The sequence below is a fragment of the Equus asinus genome, chromosome 6 (assembly GCF_041296235.1).
Source record: "Equus asinus isolate D_3611 breed Donkey chromosome 6, EquAss-T2T_v2, whole genome shotgun sequence".
NCBI classification, from domain to species: domain Eukaryota; kingdom Metazoa; phylum Chordata; class Mammalia; order Perissodactyla; family Equidae; genus Equus; species Equus asinus.
Genome location: NC_091795.1, coordinates 101577476 through 101597749, shown reverse-complemented (window position 1 = coordinate 101597749; position 20274 = coordinate 101577476). Strand labels below are relative to the sequence as shown.

Here is a 20274-nt window from a genome sequence, read left to right as displayed (position 1 = left end):
TGAGATCATTAAGAGACAATTATTGGTTTGTTACCAGAAGCACTGTTTAATTATTTAATAGGTTTTAGATTGTGTTTATTATGTACAGGAAGCATATTGCAATTCTAATTTACCTGGTCATTTTCAGGTGTGATTTTGCAGCCAGGTTTATTTTAGGTCAGACCATCTTTATAATTGGTAGCTTATGTCAATTCCCTTCAAATGTGCTATTTTCCTTAAATACACACACTTCCAGTAATGACCTGCAAAGTGATTGGCCTCTGGTGGACCCCTTTATTCCTCTCAAGGAGCATCTTTGTACCCCTCACTAGAAGAAGCTCCAGGGTGGTCAAGTGGGACTCACCACCAATTTAGAACCTCAATGAATTCATGTTAAAATTGAGCTTTTCCTTTACCTTATTGACATTTCCTTGAACACTCTCTGTAGTATATTCTTAACCACCAAAGGAAATTATTAATCCAAGTATATTTATGAATGCTTTCATAAATAATTTCTTCAATATATTTCATTTACACACTTTCTAAAAAGATCTAACTGGTGCTTATTATTTAAAAATTAGCATTTTGTTTCTATTTGGTCTTTGGGGCGTTTATAAACTCTGTACAGTCCAATGATTATCACTCTATGTGCTCAAGTTCAGATGCTCCCAAGGGACAGTGACACCCTCCTGACACACACATGGACGCTCCCTAGTGACAGTGACACCCTCCTGACATGCGCATGCACGCTCCCTAGTGACAGTGACACCCTGACACGCACATGGACCCTCCCTAGTAATGGTGACACCCTCCTGACATGTGCTCAGATGCACCAATACCACTGAGCTTTGACGGGAAGTGTGTGTTGACCTTTAACACCTATGACTGGTTTTTGTTCAGTTTGCTTGTCCCCTAGCCCAGGATCATATCTCTGAGCAGTATGAACACCCACGCGTCCTGGAACAGTGACCACACGAGAGGGTCCAGCCAGCATGGGCTCTCCCTGCCTGGGAGGCACAGTAACTTGGGGGACGTGAATACCCATCTTATCGATGGCTGCCGCCCTGAAGTTTGCACACAGCAGCTCACGACTTGAGTTGTGGTTACAGCTACCCATGTAAACTGCTGCTCCGAACGACTTGGAAAAGGCAGGAGTGAAATGCAAAGGAAAAAGTTGTCTGTTCAAGGTAGGCTAGGAAAGCAGTTTATTTTGAGCCAACATTGAGAGGGGAAGAAGGCAGCAAATCTGCTGAAAGTCACAGAAAAATGTAATGCCAGCAGCATAAAGTCAAGTGAAGCCAAATGTCTGGAGTATCTGCATTAGTTCTCTGTTTCCTGCTGCAACAAGGTGCCACCAGCTTCGTGCATTTAAACGACACACATTTATTGTCTGGAGCTTGAAGGTCTGACATGGGTCTCTCGGGGCTAAAGCGGGCTTTTTGGCAGAGCCACTCCCTTCTGGAGGCCCTAAGGGAATGCATTTCCAGCTTGTAGGAAGCCCCACGTGGCTCGGCTCTGGACCCGTCCTCTGTGCTGAAAGCCGGCAGCCCACCCTCTGTCACCCTTCTCCCATCGTCACATCTCTCTGACCAAGTGGGACAAAGTCCCCTACTTTTAAGGACTCGTGTAATTTGATTAGGATGGTTCAGGATCATCTCCCCACCTGAAGCTCCTTAACTTAATCACATCTGTGAAATCCCTTTTGCCAAATAAGGAAGCATATTCAAAAATTCTGGGATTAGGATGTGGACGTCGTGGGGGCCATCGCTCTGCTAACCAGTGTCCATCCCATGTTTATTTTATGTTCTGAGGACTAAGACGATGCGTAGCCGTTCGGTTTAAGTTTGACTACAGCCAGCCCGTATTTGTATAGACGTACAGGGTGATGTCAGCATGAAAAAGGTGTGGCTGGTCCCTCAACAGGAAGCCACTGTTCCCTCCATCGGTTTCCTTCATAGCTTTGCAGAGAAGACAAATGAGTAGTTCCAGGAAGACTTGGGACCTTGAAGAGAAGTATTGTGTTAAAATATGCGTTGAGGTTGGACCCTAATCAGGAATGTAAGCCTGGCTAGAAGCCCAAAATACTCTATAGCGTTCATTCCAATTTTAAATATTCTAAACATTGCTCTCATAAACTGATCTGCCACTTTGTTATTCAGGTTTTCATTATTTGCAGACATGAACTTGCAGTGCAGACTGAAGAGGAGGCCTCCTCCTTTGTCTGTCCTCTCCATGCAGGCGTGTGTACACACATGCAGTCACATGTGAGCACACACACACACGCGGTGTGGGGTAGACAACACACAGGAGCTGTCCACACACGATCGTCACAGCAGCTGAAATGGTGGGTGCAGGCTGTGTGCGGGAACTGCTCCAGCTCTTCTGGGCGCCCTCTCATTTAAGTCCCAGCCAGCTTTCCTGGGAGGCGGTTCGTGGACTCCTGTTACAGGTGACAGAAGAAGGTACCTTCCCAGGCCACGCAGTCAGCAATGTCAGAGCCCGGGTTTCTGCCCAGTGTTAGACTGCGGAATCTGAAGCTCAGATCCAGAGAGAGCTGGAGTGTGTGTGTCTGTGTGCGTGTGTGTGTGTGTAAGGCTCATTGCAGTGTGCCTGCAGGAAGCTTTTCCAGGACGGCAGAACAGTCCCCAGAATTCCCGTGTACTTGGTTTGCTGCACACCAGACAGCCCCACCCTGGCTGCTGTGAACGTGTTCCACATAACACAAGCCTCCTGGCTGGCACGTACTAAAATGCAAGTCATACCTTAGAAAAGAGGGTTAAAAATGGTGATTTACTCTGAGACCCAAAGCTCTGAGTCCTCGCTGAGTATTTGGTAAAGTCCAGTAGAACAGAGTGTCACCTCCAGAGAGAGAGAGGTGGGCGTTATCGGGCGTGTGTGTGCTCTGCTGCTCTCCTGCCCGTTGACTGTCACGGCCAGCCGGACCAGCGACACGCCACTTCAGGCTTATTAAGACGGGAATGGCCTTTATGGCTGAGCTTGAGACTTGGCTGCTATTTTTGGCATCATTTCTATAGGAAAACATTTTCCAAACGCTAAAATTCTAACTTACAAATGAGCTTCTGGCTGAGGGCTTGTTTGGGACTGCCTGTTCCTGAATTCTCGTAGATACAATAAATATTCATATAATGTAGATGCATTTTTAAATGTATGCCCAACTTGTTCATTGGGTTTTGTGTGTATTGATCTGACTCTAATAAATGTTGGTCTTCCCGTAGTCCTTTCTCCAGAGACCAGAAATGAGCATGTAATTCTGGTTTTCAGTGGCATGAATATATAGCTGTGAGAAAATACTTTACACGCACCTCTGAGGTATGTGCAAATACAACAGCCACATCTTTATTTGTTACTCCTATCATGGTATACATTACACTATGTATCGCTGCCTTGTGTTCCTCTCACATGAAGTTACCATCTTCCTGTGGATTTTGTTTTTTGTTTGTTGTTCATAAACTACCTAACTCTTTCACTCGGAACATTGTTGATCTCAGAAAAGCCCCTGCGTGCTTTTGAAGTCAAAAATATCCCCAGTATCCTCAGGATGCCAGGCTTCAAGCTGGGCGATTGCATCTGTATCGAATGCTTTCTAGTTATAATCCCCCCAAATTCTACCAAGCAGGAGAATCCAGCTCTGTGTCTGAGCATCTTGTCACGCGTAACTCGTTAGAATTCTCCCTCCTTTTATGGCCTCACTCATGGGGTCTCTCCGTCCCATCTTGAGATAAGCGCGTTCTCTTCCATGCTATTTGTCAGTCCTTGCTTCATACGTGTTTTTTGCTCCATTACTGATACGGTTGACAAAGCCAGGATAGAACACCAGCATTTCCTGGTGTTACCAAATTTTTTGTTTATTAAAGTAAATTGAGCTCCCTTTGCTCACACAGATGCCCTTTACTACAAAAAACTTGCACATCTACTTCCTAAATTAAGTTTAAAATATAATCAAGAGGCATAAAACACAGAGATTAAGACAGAGTGGCCACAGGAGGTGGTAGCTAAGCTAGAATTTTGGGGGACCAGGTCTCAGATTTCAAATCCTCTGAGCTCAGCCCACGGGAGTAGCTGCACAGGAGGCAAGCAGAAGCTCCAGGCCGTGCAAGGACTGGCAGCAGCGTCGCCAGGGTGCTTCCTGAGCCCGCCAGCCCAAGGGGCTACAGGCCTCCTTCCAGGAGGAGGGCGGCATCTGCACCCCTCCCCTGCACTGAATCCGGGGTCTTCCGGCAAGTCCCTCAATCAGGTGCCGTCAGCGCTCTTAGTCATCCTGGCCTCTTGTCTGCAGATCCTCAGATCTGGGCAGCTTCGTCCACGCTAGGCCTGGGGGCACGCCATGGGGACCACTGACCTTGGCTCCTATGCGTCTCTCGTCCACTGCCGGATCATAAACTAACTTGTCCTTGTGTTCCTGCAGCGTGTCCACACAGATGTGGGCAGCACTGCACCTCGAGTCCAGGCCTCACCAGGGCCTGGGAAGCTGTCTGGGGACAAGACAGTTTGTCCCCAACATGTCTGGCCTTGATCACTGGGGCTCAGCATGCATCCTGAGCTCCAGCTGCCAGACCCTCCCTCGCTGCAGCCTCGAGGTGGCTCTTGTCTGTGTCTGTCCACGCCCTACTTCCATGGTTTCCTCACACACGTAGGATGACCAGGGACATAGGTCATGTTTGTATTCCAACAGTGCAGAGTGGACCACTATGGAGAAACGTCCAGTGGATTCAGGTGATCTGAGGCATCCATAACCATTTGGGGATTACACAGTTAAATAGCTAGGGCACCTTCTCCAGCTGTTTGCATGCAGAGCAGCTGATGAGAAAACATGGCTGGGCCATTGGAGCCATGCTCTCGGTGGAAATTCTGTTTTAAAACCAAATTGAGCAATCTCCGTGGTACGTGTTTGGAAGTCTCCAGTGAATCGTTGATGTAAGTTTAATTGTGAGGAATGCTGCTTACTGCTGTTTTTGGTACGAATGAGCTCTTCTGAGTGTTTCCCAGAAAGATGCTGGGCTACGGATTGGGCTGCAGCTCGGCACTTCATTTCTCTAAAAACCGTTGTCGCTTAATTTAATTAAATGGGTGCTAAGACCGGAGCTTGTAATGTTTCTATTTCTGCTCCTTAATTTATTTCAGGGCTTAATCCAATCCTTCAATTAGCATTCCCATTGTGGAAGAGCCCAGCCAAATTGGCTTTTATTAATTGTTTCTGCACTTTGGAGCTTCCTCTTTCCAGGCCTGCGCCCTTTCTGGTTCTGACGATGACGATGAGAAGGGGACACTCCAGTGACCCGGAATCGTGTCTGAGAACCTCAAGGTCTTTGTGTTTTTCTGGAATATGAGCTCAGTGATGGCAGGATCCCGTCTTCAGTTTTCGCTGTGACCCAGAGTCTCCAACTATCTTTTCACAGATCAGGCGCCTCCAAAAAACTTACAAAATGACGTAAAAATGGGATCCATTTCTCATCATCTATTTCCTTTTGCCATGAGACACCAAACCAGTTTCTTTTAAAGTTTTTGGGTGGATCTCTAAAAAGAATGCCATGTATTCTTGAGAAAGGCAGGGCTAAAGTGAGTTTATCCTGTAAAATTTCACTTAAACGTGTTTTTACACAACACGTAGAAAACTAAAGCCACTGTGAGCAAAGTCGCTCAACAGTGTACCCGTGTCGCGTCTTGTAAAATAGACATTCCTGTTTGTGACCAAAATATTTTATCTGTAAGTCGCTCAACTCAAACACAGACTATGTGTGTGTTTGTTAGGGTCCGGGAAACCCTATGTTTACGCTGAAGAAAATTCTTCAACCAATTACCTGTCTGTTGCTATCGTTGTCATTAGTTTCTCCCTAAAAGAAGCATGTGCATTGTGCATTTGCCCAATGGTCTCTGACTTTCATACCAGGGGCTCGTGAAAGTAGGAGAGCCACGCCTCTCAGTGGACACACAGCTTTCCCGGAGCCCGGCCCTGGGTTCCCTAGGGGCTGGTAACAGCGACCCATTTCCTCCAGTGTAGACGATCTGGAGGAGACTCAGCCTGCTGCCCTGATGGGGAAGACACAGCCAGGCCCGTGGTGGGGCATCTCCTCCCAGGATGAGGGTTTGACTGTCTTTACTATGGGCCGTTGAATGGTCGCTTTGAGAACAGTCCTGGGCCTGCTACCTGACATGCCACATGTACTGGACATCCAGTCATTATTCAAAAGGACAAAGTGGGTCTACTTGAATTTGGTCATTTTCCCAGCAAATATGGTTGCTCCCCGGGCTCTGCCGTCGTCTGCCCAGGGTCCACTGCACAAGTGAGTCTGGGGAACAGAGGAGCTTACGACAAAGCTGCAGAAGCTCAGGCGTCTGAAAGGAACCTGCGCTGGGAGAGGAGAGGATCTGAGCTTCCGATGTGCCTTCTGCGTTCACTGATGGCTGCTCAATCTCGTCTCCTGCGTTCTCCCATCTAATGAGGAGCTGTTTTCCTCCACATTTACCGAACATTGTGCAGATTCAAAAGTTGTGAAAACTTTGACAACTCAGCTTCTTCAGAGTAAAGCTATGGGTGGAAAGAGAAACAGCACGTCCACGAGGGGAGACGAGCTCTGCTCACAGAAGGATGTTGCTTCTGAGCCGACAACAGGTGTTGTGGGCAGTATTGGCCATGCACCCTTCCCCGCGCGGCTCCTCACGTCTCTGTGTTGCTCCGACACCCGCACATCTCTGGTTCATGAACACTGGCCTGTAGTCACGACATCCAGTCTTTTCTTGGGCGTCCCGTGTTGGGTACACGTGGTGCAGAGCAGCAGCTCGCACAGTGCCAGCGACGGAGGCAGCACGGGGTGGCAAATGTAAGCAGAGAAATGCTCTTGATTGTAAAGCTAAATGAGGAAACTATAAATAGCACCATCCTCACAGAGAGCACTTAAATTTTCCTCTGAAGACCAAGGTCGTGGCGAGCAGCGCCGCCCACAGCCTGGTGCTCCGCCCTCGGGCCACGGCTCACGTGTCCCACGGAACGAAAACAGACCCACCTAGAATTTCCACGTGAAACCGGCCAAGAAGGGTTGTCTCCTGTCCATGGTTTTGTGGTTGCCTTTCTAGAAGTAAAGAAGGTTATTCACGGCTTTGCCTTTGAGACCAACGACCTGCGACCCTTCCCTCCTTGTTCCTCGTGGCGCAGCAACACCAGCTTGGGCTCCAGGGCAGACACCAGATTGAGTCCCGGCTTCTCCACCCAACAGCTCTAGGGCCCCAGGCAAGTTTCCACACATGCATTTGCCTCAGTCTGCTTGTCTGTAAAGTGGGGGGAATAAGAGAATTAATCTCCCAGAGTTCCTTTGGGATCTGTAAAGCTTACGATGGCGCCCGGCATGTGGTAAGTGCTGTGCAAGTGTTTGCTGTCACTGCTCACTTGACAGATGCTTACTGGGCAACACCTGGGTCTCGGGCGCCTGTGTCCAGGGCTCGGGGAATCCACCTTGAGCCAAACAGGCAAGTCTGCTCATGGATCTTACGTCCTATCGAGGCAGAACCCCAGTTCTGCGTCTCCAGGTGCCTGGGTCCCCCCACCTCCCTGGAGTCCTGCTGTCACTGCAGACCAGGTCGCCCGTCCTCCTGATGGCCCAGTTCTTCCCGGGCGTCAGGTCACACGTACACACAGTGGATGCCTGCTGATCCTCTGCCTGACCTATTTTTTTCTTCTCCATAATAATATACATAACATAAAATTTACCATTTTAACCATTTTGACCTGTACAATTCAGTGTGTTAAGTCCATTTTCTCCTTGTCTTTCTGTTCTCTATTTCACCTCTTCTTTATTCTTAGTATTCCCTTCTCTCTGCTGGCCCTGGGTTTAGTTTGTCCTTTTTCTCGTTCCTTAGGGTGTGAGGTTAAGTCCTGATTTGAGCTCTCTCTCCTCCTTTGACACAAGCGTTTACAGCAGGCGGCTTCCTGTTATTGCTGCTCTCCCTGGGCCCGTGGTTTGCTGTGCTGTGTTTTCATTTCATTTGTCTCGAGATATTTCTGATTTCCTGTGGTTTCTTCTTTGACCCGTTAGTTATCTAAGATTGTGTTGTTTCATTTCCACATATGTGTGGATTTTCCAGTTTGCCTTCTCCTCTTGATTTCTAGTTTAATTCCAAGGAGATCAGAAAAGATAATCTGTGTGGTTTCAGTCTTTCTAAGTATATTGAGACTTGACTAGTGCCCGGCCCTGTGGAGAGGCCTCTTGAAGGAGTTCATCTGGAGGAAAGAGGCATCGTGTGATCTCAAGGCCACCACGGGCAGCTTCCTTCTGCTCACCAGCCCTGGGGCTTAAAAAGGACAGCCTGGTAGACTGCTCTCTTGCTTACATGATCCCAAACTGGAGCTCAGCCACGCCCGTCTAGACCTGTGGGCTAAGAACATTCTGGGTGTCCCCAAGCAACCAAAGCCAGGAGTCCACGTGCAGATGGCATCAGTGTGTTGAGGCTGTCGCTGTCACAGCCTCTTCGCTGACCATTCCGTCCTGACTCTCCATCGTGCACACCACTGCCAGTCTTGTCCTCTGGAGATGCAGCTGGCCCCACGTCACCCTTGTCTGAGGTCTTTGTGGCCCTTCTGCCTGGAGGACACAGGGGACATGCTGAACAGCTATGAGAGTCCAGATGCTGGGGCCAGACCCCATGCAGGTCCTGGCCCTGCCCCTCCCTGGGAGGGAGGCTTTGAGTAATTCACCCAATTTCTCTAAATATGGCTTATTTATGCACCCAAAAAGATGACGAATGAATGAATTCCTAAGAGAACCTTAGTTTCCTCATCTACAAAGTCGAGACACTAAGCTCCCGTAGGAGAAAATCATGTGAGTCTCTAGAACAGACGGTCTATTTATATTGAGAAAAGAATTTCAGATTGAAGACACCACCAATCAGAAATGCAGAAAGGAGCCCCAAAGTCTGCTAATTCTAAATGTAAGTGGATTAGTCATCAGTCTTTTCAGCGGACCGTGGTCCTGGAGCCTATGTGAACACAAGCACTTCCTATCAACAGTAAACTGTCGTTTGAGGAACCGGCTATTAAGATAAGGTGAGAAATTCCAGTAGGGATCATCGAACAAAATATCTTAGTATCCTAAGAAGTACAAATCTAGTTCCTTGGGGATGTGAGAGGAGCGATTCCCTCACTAGTTTTATAAACTACCTAACGTGGAGGAGAATCAAGGATGCAGTGCCACAGAAACACCTGCTGGGCTGACGCTCTTTGTCTGTGACCGTCCCAGGCACGGAAGAGGCAGACAAGTGTGAGACGAGTCCGTTTTCTGGACTTGGCTCCAGGGGAAGGTGGAATTTGACCCGGGGTCTGTTTGTCCCGTTTCACTGGAGGCTGGAGGGTTGAACCCTGCGTCTGTCCCCAGCGCCAGCTGGAATTCTGGGAAGATGAGGATGCTTGGTGAGTGTCTGAGGTGGAGGCCAGTGGGTGCAATGGAGGCCCCGCCCTCTGCTGCTGGCCCGGGTCCTGCACTCCCGTGTGCTCCGGAACCGCGACCACAACACTGAGACTTAGTGTTTTCAACTCTCAGATGAAGACTAAAACAGCCCCCGCGTCAAACAGGTATTGTGTTAACTACGTTGTGTGACACAGGCAGCAGAGAACCTGCGCACGGTAGGCGGCCCCCTGGTCTCCTGCCCATTTCCTCTGATAGCATCATCTTCCCAGGATAGCTTTTCCCCGAGGGCGCAGAGCCCACATAGGGCCAGAGACTCTTTCGACAGATGGCGTCCTCTCCAGTAAGTCACCCACCTTACTGCCTTACGTGTCCTTGGTTTTAACCCTCGTCCCCAAAGGCGTTAGGTAACCGTGTGGACAGATGAAGCCCAGAAGTGCCGTGACTTGAGGGACTTGTGGCTGAGATAGAAACTGCAGTTATGGGAGGCCAGGTCCCCTCAGGGCCACAGCAGGTGGACAGATGTCTTCAGCTCCAGATTCTCTTCAGTAAACTGTGCTTCTTAGCATTGCCTGATGTGCTGTGCTGATTGATTTACTTATCACAGAATTGGATAGAATAGCCATGAAAGCAGTCGCTAACCCGCTGTTCTTATTACCTGCCAGGCACTGTTGTAAGAGCTGTGCGGGCGTTAATCACTGCTATGCATATTGGGACCATTGTCACCCCATTTTTCAGGTGACCGAGTGAGGGGTGGAGGGTTAAGTGACGTCCCCGGGTTGCCCTGCTCGTCGGCGTGCAGGGAGGGCCCAGGAAGCAGGTCCTCGGTGTGACTGCTCTGCTAGGCGGCCTCCCGCAGGTGCACCACGATGCAGAGAAGCCTTCCCTCCCTGTCGGGCAGAGCTGGAGCCAGGAGCTCGCAGGCCCCCACAGCACGAGAAGTGACGCCGCCCGCCCGCATGGGACCTGCCCTTCCTGTCTCACGGGAAGTCGAGAGGTTCATGAGTCATCTGCATTTTTCATTTTTCCACTTTTCTACCCCGCACGGCCTTCCCTGAGCATTGCCGTTGGGTGGAGCCCCTCTTCCAAGGAGAGACGCCACAAGACACATGCCTCCCAGCACGAGGCCTGGAGGCATCGCATTTCCAAGAAAATCATGGTCTTCAACGAGCTCCACTATCAACAGCAAAGCCTGGCTTCTGGGAGAGTCTGCTGGACTCCCAGTAAATTGCGTTTGTGGAGTAAGGAGAGATGCCCAACCTTCCCTTTGTGTTCCCATCCTGGTTACAGGACACAGAAGATGATCTGACACTCCCCGAGCAGCAGGACAGAGCATGTGGCCTCACAGGGCTCCTGGGTGAGGTCTTACTCCGCCAGCCACATCCCCAGATGACAGAATCTCAAGCAGTGGCAGCCCTGGAGGAACCCGAGGCAGTTTCTTCTGTTTGCCTCCATATTTCCCCGAGGGGAAGTAACATAGTGAGGTCTGGCTTGTTCTGCTCTACTTTAATGAACAGAAAACGATTCCACCACTGAGGGACCCATGAACCACTGTCCACCCAGTCCAGTGTCCCCTCTTCCTGACACACCTGCACGCAGGTGGAGGAAATAGGCTGCTGCATGTTCTCAGGGAGAATCAGTCCTCATTTCCCGAAGAGCGATGCCAAACGAAAAGGCACGTAAACATTCATGTTCAAGGGAAAATGCACACCGACTGCTCTGCCTCATGACATTTGGCATTTTGTCATCTCTCTGATGCTAAATGTATACTGCAGCCATGCATCTACTGCGTGAACTATGTTTAAGCATCTCCCACATGTGACTAATAAAGTCTCAGAGACTGAAGACACCCAGGCCACGTCTTCTCTGAGAGCTGTCCTTCTCAGGGCCAGCAGGGGCGTGTCCAGCCTCTGCCTGGAGACGCTCAGTGGCTGGGAGATGGCCGGGAGCTCGTAGGGTCAGAGCAGAGAAGGGAAGAGGAGAGGGAGGAGCTTCACCTCGTAGGTCATCAGAAGACATGTTGGTGTCAGCGAGCTACCGTTTGCACTTCACAGACGGCAAGATTAACACGTTTGAAAATACCAAGTATTGACAAGGAATGGCTACCTGGAACTCATAACCACTGCTTGAAGGGTGTGGACTGGGACCGCAGTTTTCATTCCATTTATATGTATTTCAGAAACATGTAAAGCTGAGGTGATTTGTGTAGGGCTTGTGTGTGCTACAAACTATAAAGAGGGTGAGAGAATGACGAGCAGATGATGGGGCGAACCCCGGGGAGGCGGCCACAGCGGGCTGCAGCCTGAGCAAGAACTGACGGGGATTTGAAGATGTCAGCATGTGTGATATACTTTATAATACACTTTTAATTTAAAACAATAAATCTGTAAACAGAAGACATGCTGAAGCAGCACCCACCCCAAAGCAGAGAAGCAGAATCCAAAGTTACTCCTGGTGGGGGCGGCCCCATCGCCACGCGGTTAAGTTCACGCGCTCCACTTCAGCGGCCCGGGGTTTCGCTGGTTCGGATCCTGGGCACAGACATGGTACCGCTCGTCAGGCCATGCTGAGGCGGCGTCCCACACAGCACAACCAGAAGGACCTACAACTAGAATATACAACTACGTACTTGGGGACTTTGGGGAGAAAAAGCAGAACAGCAAAAAAGGCAAAAAAAAAAAAAAGAAAAGAAGATTGGCAACAGTTGTTAGCTCAAGTGCCAATCTTTAAAAATAAGTTACTCCTGGGAGTTATTATGGAGCCGTCTACCCTAACCATCAACAGGTGCGTCTGGGCCAACACACAGGTTGGTATCCACGCCCCTCACCTCTGGTCTCTCCTCCCTGTATTCCCCCAGTCCCAATTCCTTTTCATCGCTCTGCCCCACTCCAGACGCTTTTATCTAATGAGGCGCTGCCGGGGAGCAGGGGCTCAGATACATGGAGTGTCCAGCAGTGATCTTCTCTGGGATCCCTTTGGAATTCCTGCGCCGGGGACTGCTCCTGGTCTGGCTAATCTAGCGCTGAAGGACTGTCCTGGGCTGCCTAGCAGACACCACAGATGGGTGGCTTAAGCCAACAGAAATTCACTCTCTCCTTCCTGGAGGCCAGAAGTGTGACGCTGAGGTGTCAGCGGGGCGCGCTCCCTCGGAAGGCTGGTGGAGAGGATGCTTCCTGCTTCTTCCAGCTTCTCGTGGTTCCTGGCAATCCTGGGTGCCCCTTGGTTGAGCGGCATAGCTCCCATCTACCTCCATTGCCGTGGGGCTCTCCACCCTGCGTCTCCATCTTCTTTCGAGGACACAAGTCTCATGGCATCAGGGCTCACCCTCCTCCTGGTTGACCTCGTCTTAGAGTAATCGTACCTGCAAAGACCCTGTTTCCAGTAGGGCCACGTCCACAGGCTAGGACTTCAACTTGTCTTACTGGGGGACACAATTCAACCCACAAGGACCGACCCGGGAGAAACATGGAGGCACGCACTCAACTCAAGCTCATGTTTTGTGGCATCAGAGGCAGTGAGGGCCACAGTCAGGAGCTGGGCCCAGGGCGGGCACCCGGCCCATCACTGAGTCCTGGGGCATGCTGTGCTGGGGTGAACTCCGCCTCCCACTGTGAAACAGGATAAAAGCACCTGCCTTGAAAGGTCCTAGGAGAATTTAGTGTGAGGTCCTCAGCGCTGTTGCTGACGCCCAGGAGCGTCCTTGAATCACAGCGGTGTTATTACAGCTGCTCTGAGAGCTGGGGGCCCTTCAGTCCACTCAGACATTTCTCGTCCATCGTTAACTCTACGATCCAGTCTGCTGTGGATGAAAAACAGCGTTGGCCTCCGGGGCTCATTGCCCCCCAGATAGAAATGAAAGGTCACACACCTCCTCAAACTGAGGCCACTCAGCACCCCCACCCGCACATCAGCAGGCATTTATCCAGGGACACACCTCCGCGATCTCGCCTGGGCGCTGTGGCTGCAGGTTCTAAAAATGCTTCAAATAGCAAGTATGAACACATTGAGATATGAGAAACAGAAAGCCTCAGCAAAGAAATCTGAAGTCCAGCAAGGAAATACATAAATAAACATTTATTAATATTTAAATATAAAAAAGAGCCAAATGGAAACTTCAGGAATGAAAAGGACAATAACTGAAAAGCTCAGCAGAGAGCTCAGCAGCAGATGGAGGGGAAGGAGGAAAGAATCAGTGACCTGGAATAAGGACCGGGAGAAACGACCCAATCAGGAAAACAGAGAAGACAGACTGGAAGCAGGAGTGAAGGCAGCCTCAGGGACTCAGGACGTGCAGGACTGTAACAGGCTTTGACTTTGCATCATGGGGATCCCCGGAGAGGGGAAGGGGCCGGGCTGAAGGTACATGAAGATACAGTGGCTGGAAACTTCCCAAATCTGGCAGAGCATGGACCTGTAGGTTCAGACGCTGCGTGTCCGCAGACACAGCTACGTCTTCCTGCTCCAAATGATGGCTGACTCTGGGTGGGACCTGTCACCGCAGGGCACTCGCACAGGTGTGTGGAGATGGCGCTCACCAAGACGTCAGTGTCCATGTTCCACACTTGCACCTTTGCAAGCTCAAATTTCTGCATTTCTGTGCCTTTGCCCGACGTGGCTGGAAGTGCGTCAATATGTGCCCAAGAGCTCCTGTGTGTGTGTGCATGCACATACGTGTGCCAAGGGCTCCTGTGTGTGTGTGCACACACATATGTGTGCTCAAGGCCTAACAGCATTGGCGCCGTGGAGACCAGGTGCTTCACGACTTTGGTTTCTACCCATAAAAGGCCTCAGGTCAGCAGAGGCCACTTCCCCTCAACCCAGCCCCAGTGGGTGGGACACCGGAGCCCACTGCAGCCACCTCTCACCTGGGAGGGTCCTCATTCCCCGGCCCTCGGTTTTTGGTTGTGTCGCTGCTGCCATTTTTCTGGCGTCTGTTGTTTTCCACTGAGCTGCTCTTCAGGATGTTTCCTGACGAAAAGCCGCATCTAGATTCTCCTGGAACTCGCCTCAGGCCCTAGCCTTCTGTCCAGAGGCAACTCGAACAAGAGAAATAAAAATGAACACACGACACAGGAGGTCCTTTTTGAATGAGTTCACAGACAGAAAACTTAGCAATCCGGTTGTTTTCAAAGACACTTTGCCGTGTAGAGATGTGTTGGGCTCCGCTTTGCTTATGGTTTTTAGTGGGAGTGATGCCTGTACAGACTGTCCAGCTTCTACGAGGCTGGAAATATTTGCCGATAGACCAAAAGCGAGAAAGTGCTGGCTGTGTGCACACTGTTTCTGCGGGTTTCGTGTGGGTCCTCTGGTTTCCCTCCGTGTAGTTTGCACGTTAAGACTTTTTAAAAAGTAGTTTCTGACCAGGGGGGAAAAATTGTAGCTCCCTAATTAATGTTGAACAGCATCATTAAAGAATGTTTTCTCAAAATTAATACTCTCTTCTAGTCCAAAACGTACATGTGCAGCTGGCAGGGAGAGGTGCTGTGTTTCACAGTGGACTTCGCTGTGGGATTCACCTGTTTCGACAGCAAGACGAAGGTAAGAGCTGACCAGTCAACGTGAGGGGCCCCGTGGGTGGCGCGTTGTCCCATTTCAGGGACATTAACACTCGTAACTGTGTGGAGCGGTCGGCGCTCCCAACGAGCTGTGTCGTGTGCGAGTTGCACCTTCAAAGATGGTCTCCTGTCTGACAGCTCAGGGTCCCGAGGTTTCCAGAAACCCCAGAGCAGGCAGTGTTGACATGAGGCCTCGTGGCGCCTGTGAATGCCATCCGCATCAGCGCAGGTGGAGGAGCGAGCGAGCACAGTGAGGGTTTCCCGGGTCCTGCTCAAGGGAAGGTAAACCCTTTGAGAAGAAACGTTAACTGCTGCCCAACATAAAAACTGAGTGTTTTTGGTAAAACAAGACCAGCCCTGGTGGGATGAGGCTGAGTGCTGAGTCCGCGAATGCAAAGCTGCGAGTGATTTCAGTTTTCCTGGACACTAAACTGCCCGTGTGGGGAACTGGACCCATTCCGTTAGCTCCTCTAAAAGGCCTGAGTGTTCACCTAGCTACGTGAGTGTTATAGAAATGTTTTGCAAACATCAAGCCAGTACTTTGCCTTCTACTAGTTTTAAAAGTCCACTCTCCACCGGTTAAGTATGAACAGATGGGAAGTCTCAGTGTGACAGATGCGCCTTTATTACGGTCGTTGCAGCATGCATGGGGTTTCTGTCACCCATGGCTGCCTTCCCACAGGCTCAGGGCGCCGTCGACAGGCTGAGCCTGTGCAGCGGGTCAACGCTGAGCAGAGACAACCTTGTCTCAGCTCCTACAAGTTGTCACCCACTTCCTCACAGTTGTTTATTTCCAAACATCTATGTTTTAGAACCTTGGGATACTCTCCCAATGAATTAATCGCTGCAGCCAGCTCATGAGCCTGTGTGACATGGTGACCCTCTTCCTTAGAAGTTTCCCTCACTTCTTTTCCATTCTTCTAGAGCAGTGGTTCCCATCGGAGGTGAATTTGTCCCCCAAGGACATTTGGAAATGCCTGGAGTCATTGTCACGGCTTGGAGGGGAGTTTCTACTGGCATCTAGTGGGTGGAGATTAGAGGTGATGTTAAACATCCTACAATGCACAGGACGGCCCCACAGCAAGAGTTTTCAGGTCCAAAGTCAACAGTGCGGGGTTGGGACCCTGTTCTGAGTAGGAGTCAGCATCCTCGACAGGATTCTAGACCAGACAATTCATTGTGGTCCTTGTCATTTTACTTAGTGCCAGGAAAATGGTTAGGATGTTTTTCCAGTAGGGGTCTACATAGTATTTAGAATGATAACAAGGTCAAATGCATGAATACTTAAGAATGTTAAGAAGAGTGTTAAGACTCCATCCAACATCAAGGTCACAGAGAGGGTGAAAGGCTCCCTGTGCCTGACACAGGGTTCTGCCCGCCCTGCCTGGTCCACCACTCGCCTCCCGCCTGTATAAGCACCCTGGCCTGCTGTTCCTACGGTTTCGCCTTAAGCCAGATCTGCACAACCTTATTCCACGCGTCCTCTGAGACAAGTGAAATACCAAGCCACTGTCCTGGAGGAAGGAGGAAACCTAGATGGTTTGTTAGCTCTCAAGCCTGATTTATAACTTCTGTTTCTTGCCGTGTTTCAAGTCATTCTATGCTTCAGGAAGCCTAAACAGTGACTCCAAATTCACCTGAAGAGCAGGTTTTCGCAACCCTCTAACTGCGCCGGGGGTCCCGTGTTCCCTTCCCTGGCTGCACGTGGTGGCCTTCCTTGTCTGAAGGCCTGGGGACAGGCGGCCCTGGAGGGAGCCCCTGAGCTCTCCATCTGGAGCCAGGCGCTAGCCTGGGGAACTTAGCTCACGCCAGCACTTCTGCGGGAGCTGGCGGGTCTGCTTCCTAGTGTGACAGCCAGGCGCCAAGTGAGCCGACATGTCACTGTGTCTTCCTGTGGGTCCCACGGCATGTTCTTGCTCTGTTGGAGCCATGCTGTGCCTACCCAGCTCTTTCGCTGGCCAGGCCAGGGCGAGCGTTAGTGATTGTGGGGCGTTGTAAGAGGGAGTGCCTGGTGATCTCCCCTTGGAGGACCCCAGTCCCCCACTATAAGCGTTGGAGTGAAAGGAAGTTGGCTCCCCAGGCTGATGTTCTGGAGGGGCCATCGGAAGATCCAGCTGCGACTGAGCTAACGACAAGACACAGCCTCTCTGACACCTGCGTCCCTGAGGGTGAGCCTCACACGCACGGTGTGAGCTGGCCTGGTGGGCTTGGTTCCACGAGAGTGGCTGGGGTTATCTGGGGAGCAGAGACGAGAGAGGAAGTTGGTGGTTTATGGCGCCCACATGCTCACAAAAACCAGCACATTTTACATTCATCTGTCCAGGGAATTTCCTTTCTTCTGGGCTGCCCCGTGCCTCCCTCTCCTCAGGACATTGCCTCCTTGTCCTCACACCCTCCGTCTTCGTGCTGTGCATCGTCCATAGTCCACACGGCAGGCAGGCTGGTGCTCAGGGCCTGCAGAGGCGCTCCCTGCCCTTGCGTTCAGCGCGATTCCCTGGCTGGCCCTAAGACTGATCACGTGAAACTTTAAATGGCTGTGGTGTGTTCTTCACGCTGTGCAGAGCTGGGCTGGGGACCCTTTGGGGTGAAGCTGTAATGTTTCGTGTCCCGATAACTGAACCGTATAACTAAACTGCGCTTTTGTAGGTAAGCTGATTTCTCTGTGGCCTTTTCTTGGGTCCTGTGTGGTGGGAGGGGGGCCAGGCGCAGAGGAGCTCCCCTGGAACCCGCTACGGCCCCACCTTTCAGAACCCAGCACCTCTTCCTGTGGGGAAGACCAGGACTTTCCTCAGCTGGATCTTAACCCACTCAGCGGCAGTCCGCTGTCTGTAAGTCAGGCTCTTAGGAAGTCCTGATTGAGCTGCCTGTTTGCTCACCTGGACCTCAGCTTAAGATGCCAGGACCCTCTCCTGACCTGCTTCCCGCTGGAAGTCAACTCCTGACTTCACATTTTTCATGTGGTTACTTCTTTATTTCAAGAAGTTCTGGCCTAATTCTTACGTATCTATTTTGTATTCAGACAGTAACTGAAAATGAAAACAAAACAAGACAGTATAAAAAGAAAATTGTTCCAGGGGCTTGTTTCATGTATTCCTTAAAACTGCTTTTTAGAATTTACAATATTCGAATTAATTTTCAAAAGAAGAGCTTTTCCAGCTTCACTGTGAAGAATATACCAATGGGTTGTAAATCTATAAACTATAATTTTGCTTCATTTGACATATCTTCATTCTTTGATGTAAGATGACATTTGTAAGATCAGCGTAAATAGGTTTTCAATTATTTCCAGATTGGATATGAAATAATTCTGAAAATGATTAAATAATTATGAAATAACTCAATAATTATGAAAATGACGTTTTCTTCATATGCCCTCTGTATAAGTCATTATGGAAAAATCAAAGAGAATTTTTTGGCCTAGAATTATTTAGATTCCAATTTACCACACTTACATTCACAAGATAATTAACACTTCTATGCTATATTAGCCTGTTAGACCATTTGTGTATTATTTCTGGGTCAAAACTCAACTCACAACGTGGCAGCCATACTTACTAGCCAAATGCCTATATCAAAAACGACTCTGGATTTTGATAACAGCCCAAATTTTAATCCTGGCCATGTGCATGGGACCCACCTCAGAAGCATACATGTGGTCAAATGTCCCAATTCCCCAATTCTATACCAGCCAGAGCAGAGATGAGCAGTGACTTCCAAGCGTGAGTCCATTCACCGTTGGCTCTCCTCTTTCAACACTGGTAAAGAAGAGTTAAACTGAGATGATCTGAAATGTCTCGGGAGAAGAAATACATTTGGTCTTGATCTCTCTGGTTTAGCACAAGCCGATGTCCTGTTTCTGTCGTGATTAAGCAAAAGCGGGAGAGGACGATGGCGAGAATTAGGAAACAGTGTGGCATCAGAGGACAGCCGAGCCTTGACAGCGAGAAGCCGCTAGGGCCTGGGAGGGGGCCCCTCCCTCGTGCCCTATCCAGTGCGCAGCTCAGTGTCTGGGCGCACCCCACAGGCGGATAATCCCAGGATGTTGGGATCCAGAACCAGAGTGAGCTTTTTCCATGTTTGCTCCTTCCTTGGGGGCATATGAAAAGCCGGCCTTGTCTCTGTATGTTAACTTGCATTTCAGATTTCCTTTTTGCCACCTGGGTTTCCTCACACAGAGCAGGAAAGTGGTGCATCTCTATGTAGGGTGATCAGTGGAGATGCTCGTGAGAGGCTCTGGGTCTGAGCCCCCGAGGAGCCTGTTCTTTAAGCCAAAACCCGATTATGTTGTGAGACTGACATGGAAGAACGGAAAGATTGGTTTTTGAAAAAAAGGAAAAATTGGAAAGGAATTGACTGTCTTGTGGGAGAGGAAATGAAGATGTGGCCTTGGCCTGATGAGGAGGAGGAGGAAATTCCTCCACGACCCTATAGGAAAATACTGAAAACGAATTCCGCTCTGACACCACAGGGCACCCATCCTTTGATCACAGTCTTCTGGTCCTGCCAGTTGAGCTGTTACAATGAAAGATTAAAATGTTACTTTCCATTGTCAGTATTGAATAATTCAAGTTTGCTGCAAAGGAAGTGGGCATTGCCCATCACCGTCAACAACCTGAAATCATAAACATAAACAGCGTGTTTCCTATCACACACACTTAACTATGAAACTGTTTTTAATTACTAAAGCCGTGGGAGAATGTTTCTGTCTTCCAAGATTGAGACCTGAGGACGGGTGTGGGAAGGCGCAGGCCCGTCTGCGTGTGTCCCCCAGGCTTGTTGAACGGCCCCCGCTGCTGTCAGGGTCAGCAGTCAGCGGGGACGGCGTCTCTGGAGCCGGGTGAGTGGAGAAAGTCCACATCCTGACCCAGACAGTCCGGTCCTGTCTTGCAGAGGAGCCCGGAGTCCTGAAACTAAACTATCGCCCAGAACCACTTTCAGATAAAACGTGCAGAAATGTCATCTGGAATGGAAATAGAAAATTCTTTTTTGTTTTACAAAAGTTACTGTTTTTAGGTGCATGAAATAAAAATTCAGAAAGAGTTCCAAAGGACCACCACAGACGATTCAAAAATTACTGCTGTGAGAGGAAATGCTGCCCCAGGAATTCATTTCCTCCTTGGCCACGCTGACCGCGCATGGCTGAGAGATGACGCCCGCCGCCCGTCCCAGGCCTTCCTCGTAGGCGCGTGTGGACCAGTTCCTTCATGGCAACTTGCTGCTTTGAGAAGCTGATCAAAGTGCTTGTCTTGCTTCACCCCAAACAAGGGCTGTGTTATGAAATTAGCACAAGGCTTTAAGCGAACAAACTGTGCACGTGTGTGTCTCAT

General features: G+C 49.9%; 1 protein-coding gene across 5 annotated transcripts in view; it reads left to right on the top strand.

The window, feature by feature from the left end:
• Nucleotides 1-20274, top strand: part of SNTG2 (syntrophin gamma 2) — a 346458-nt gene that overhangs the window by 287860 nt on the left and 38324 nt on the right. For all 5 annotated transcript variants that reach the window (XM_070512700.1, XM_070512699.1, XM_070512698.1 and 2 more), the window contains one exon: nucleotides 14838-14930. In XM_070512700.1, the coding sequence (XP_070368801.1) occupies nucleotides 14838-14930 (93 nt within the window). The remainder of the gene's footprint in view (nucleotides 1-14837; nucleotides 14931-20274) is intronic.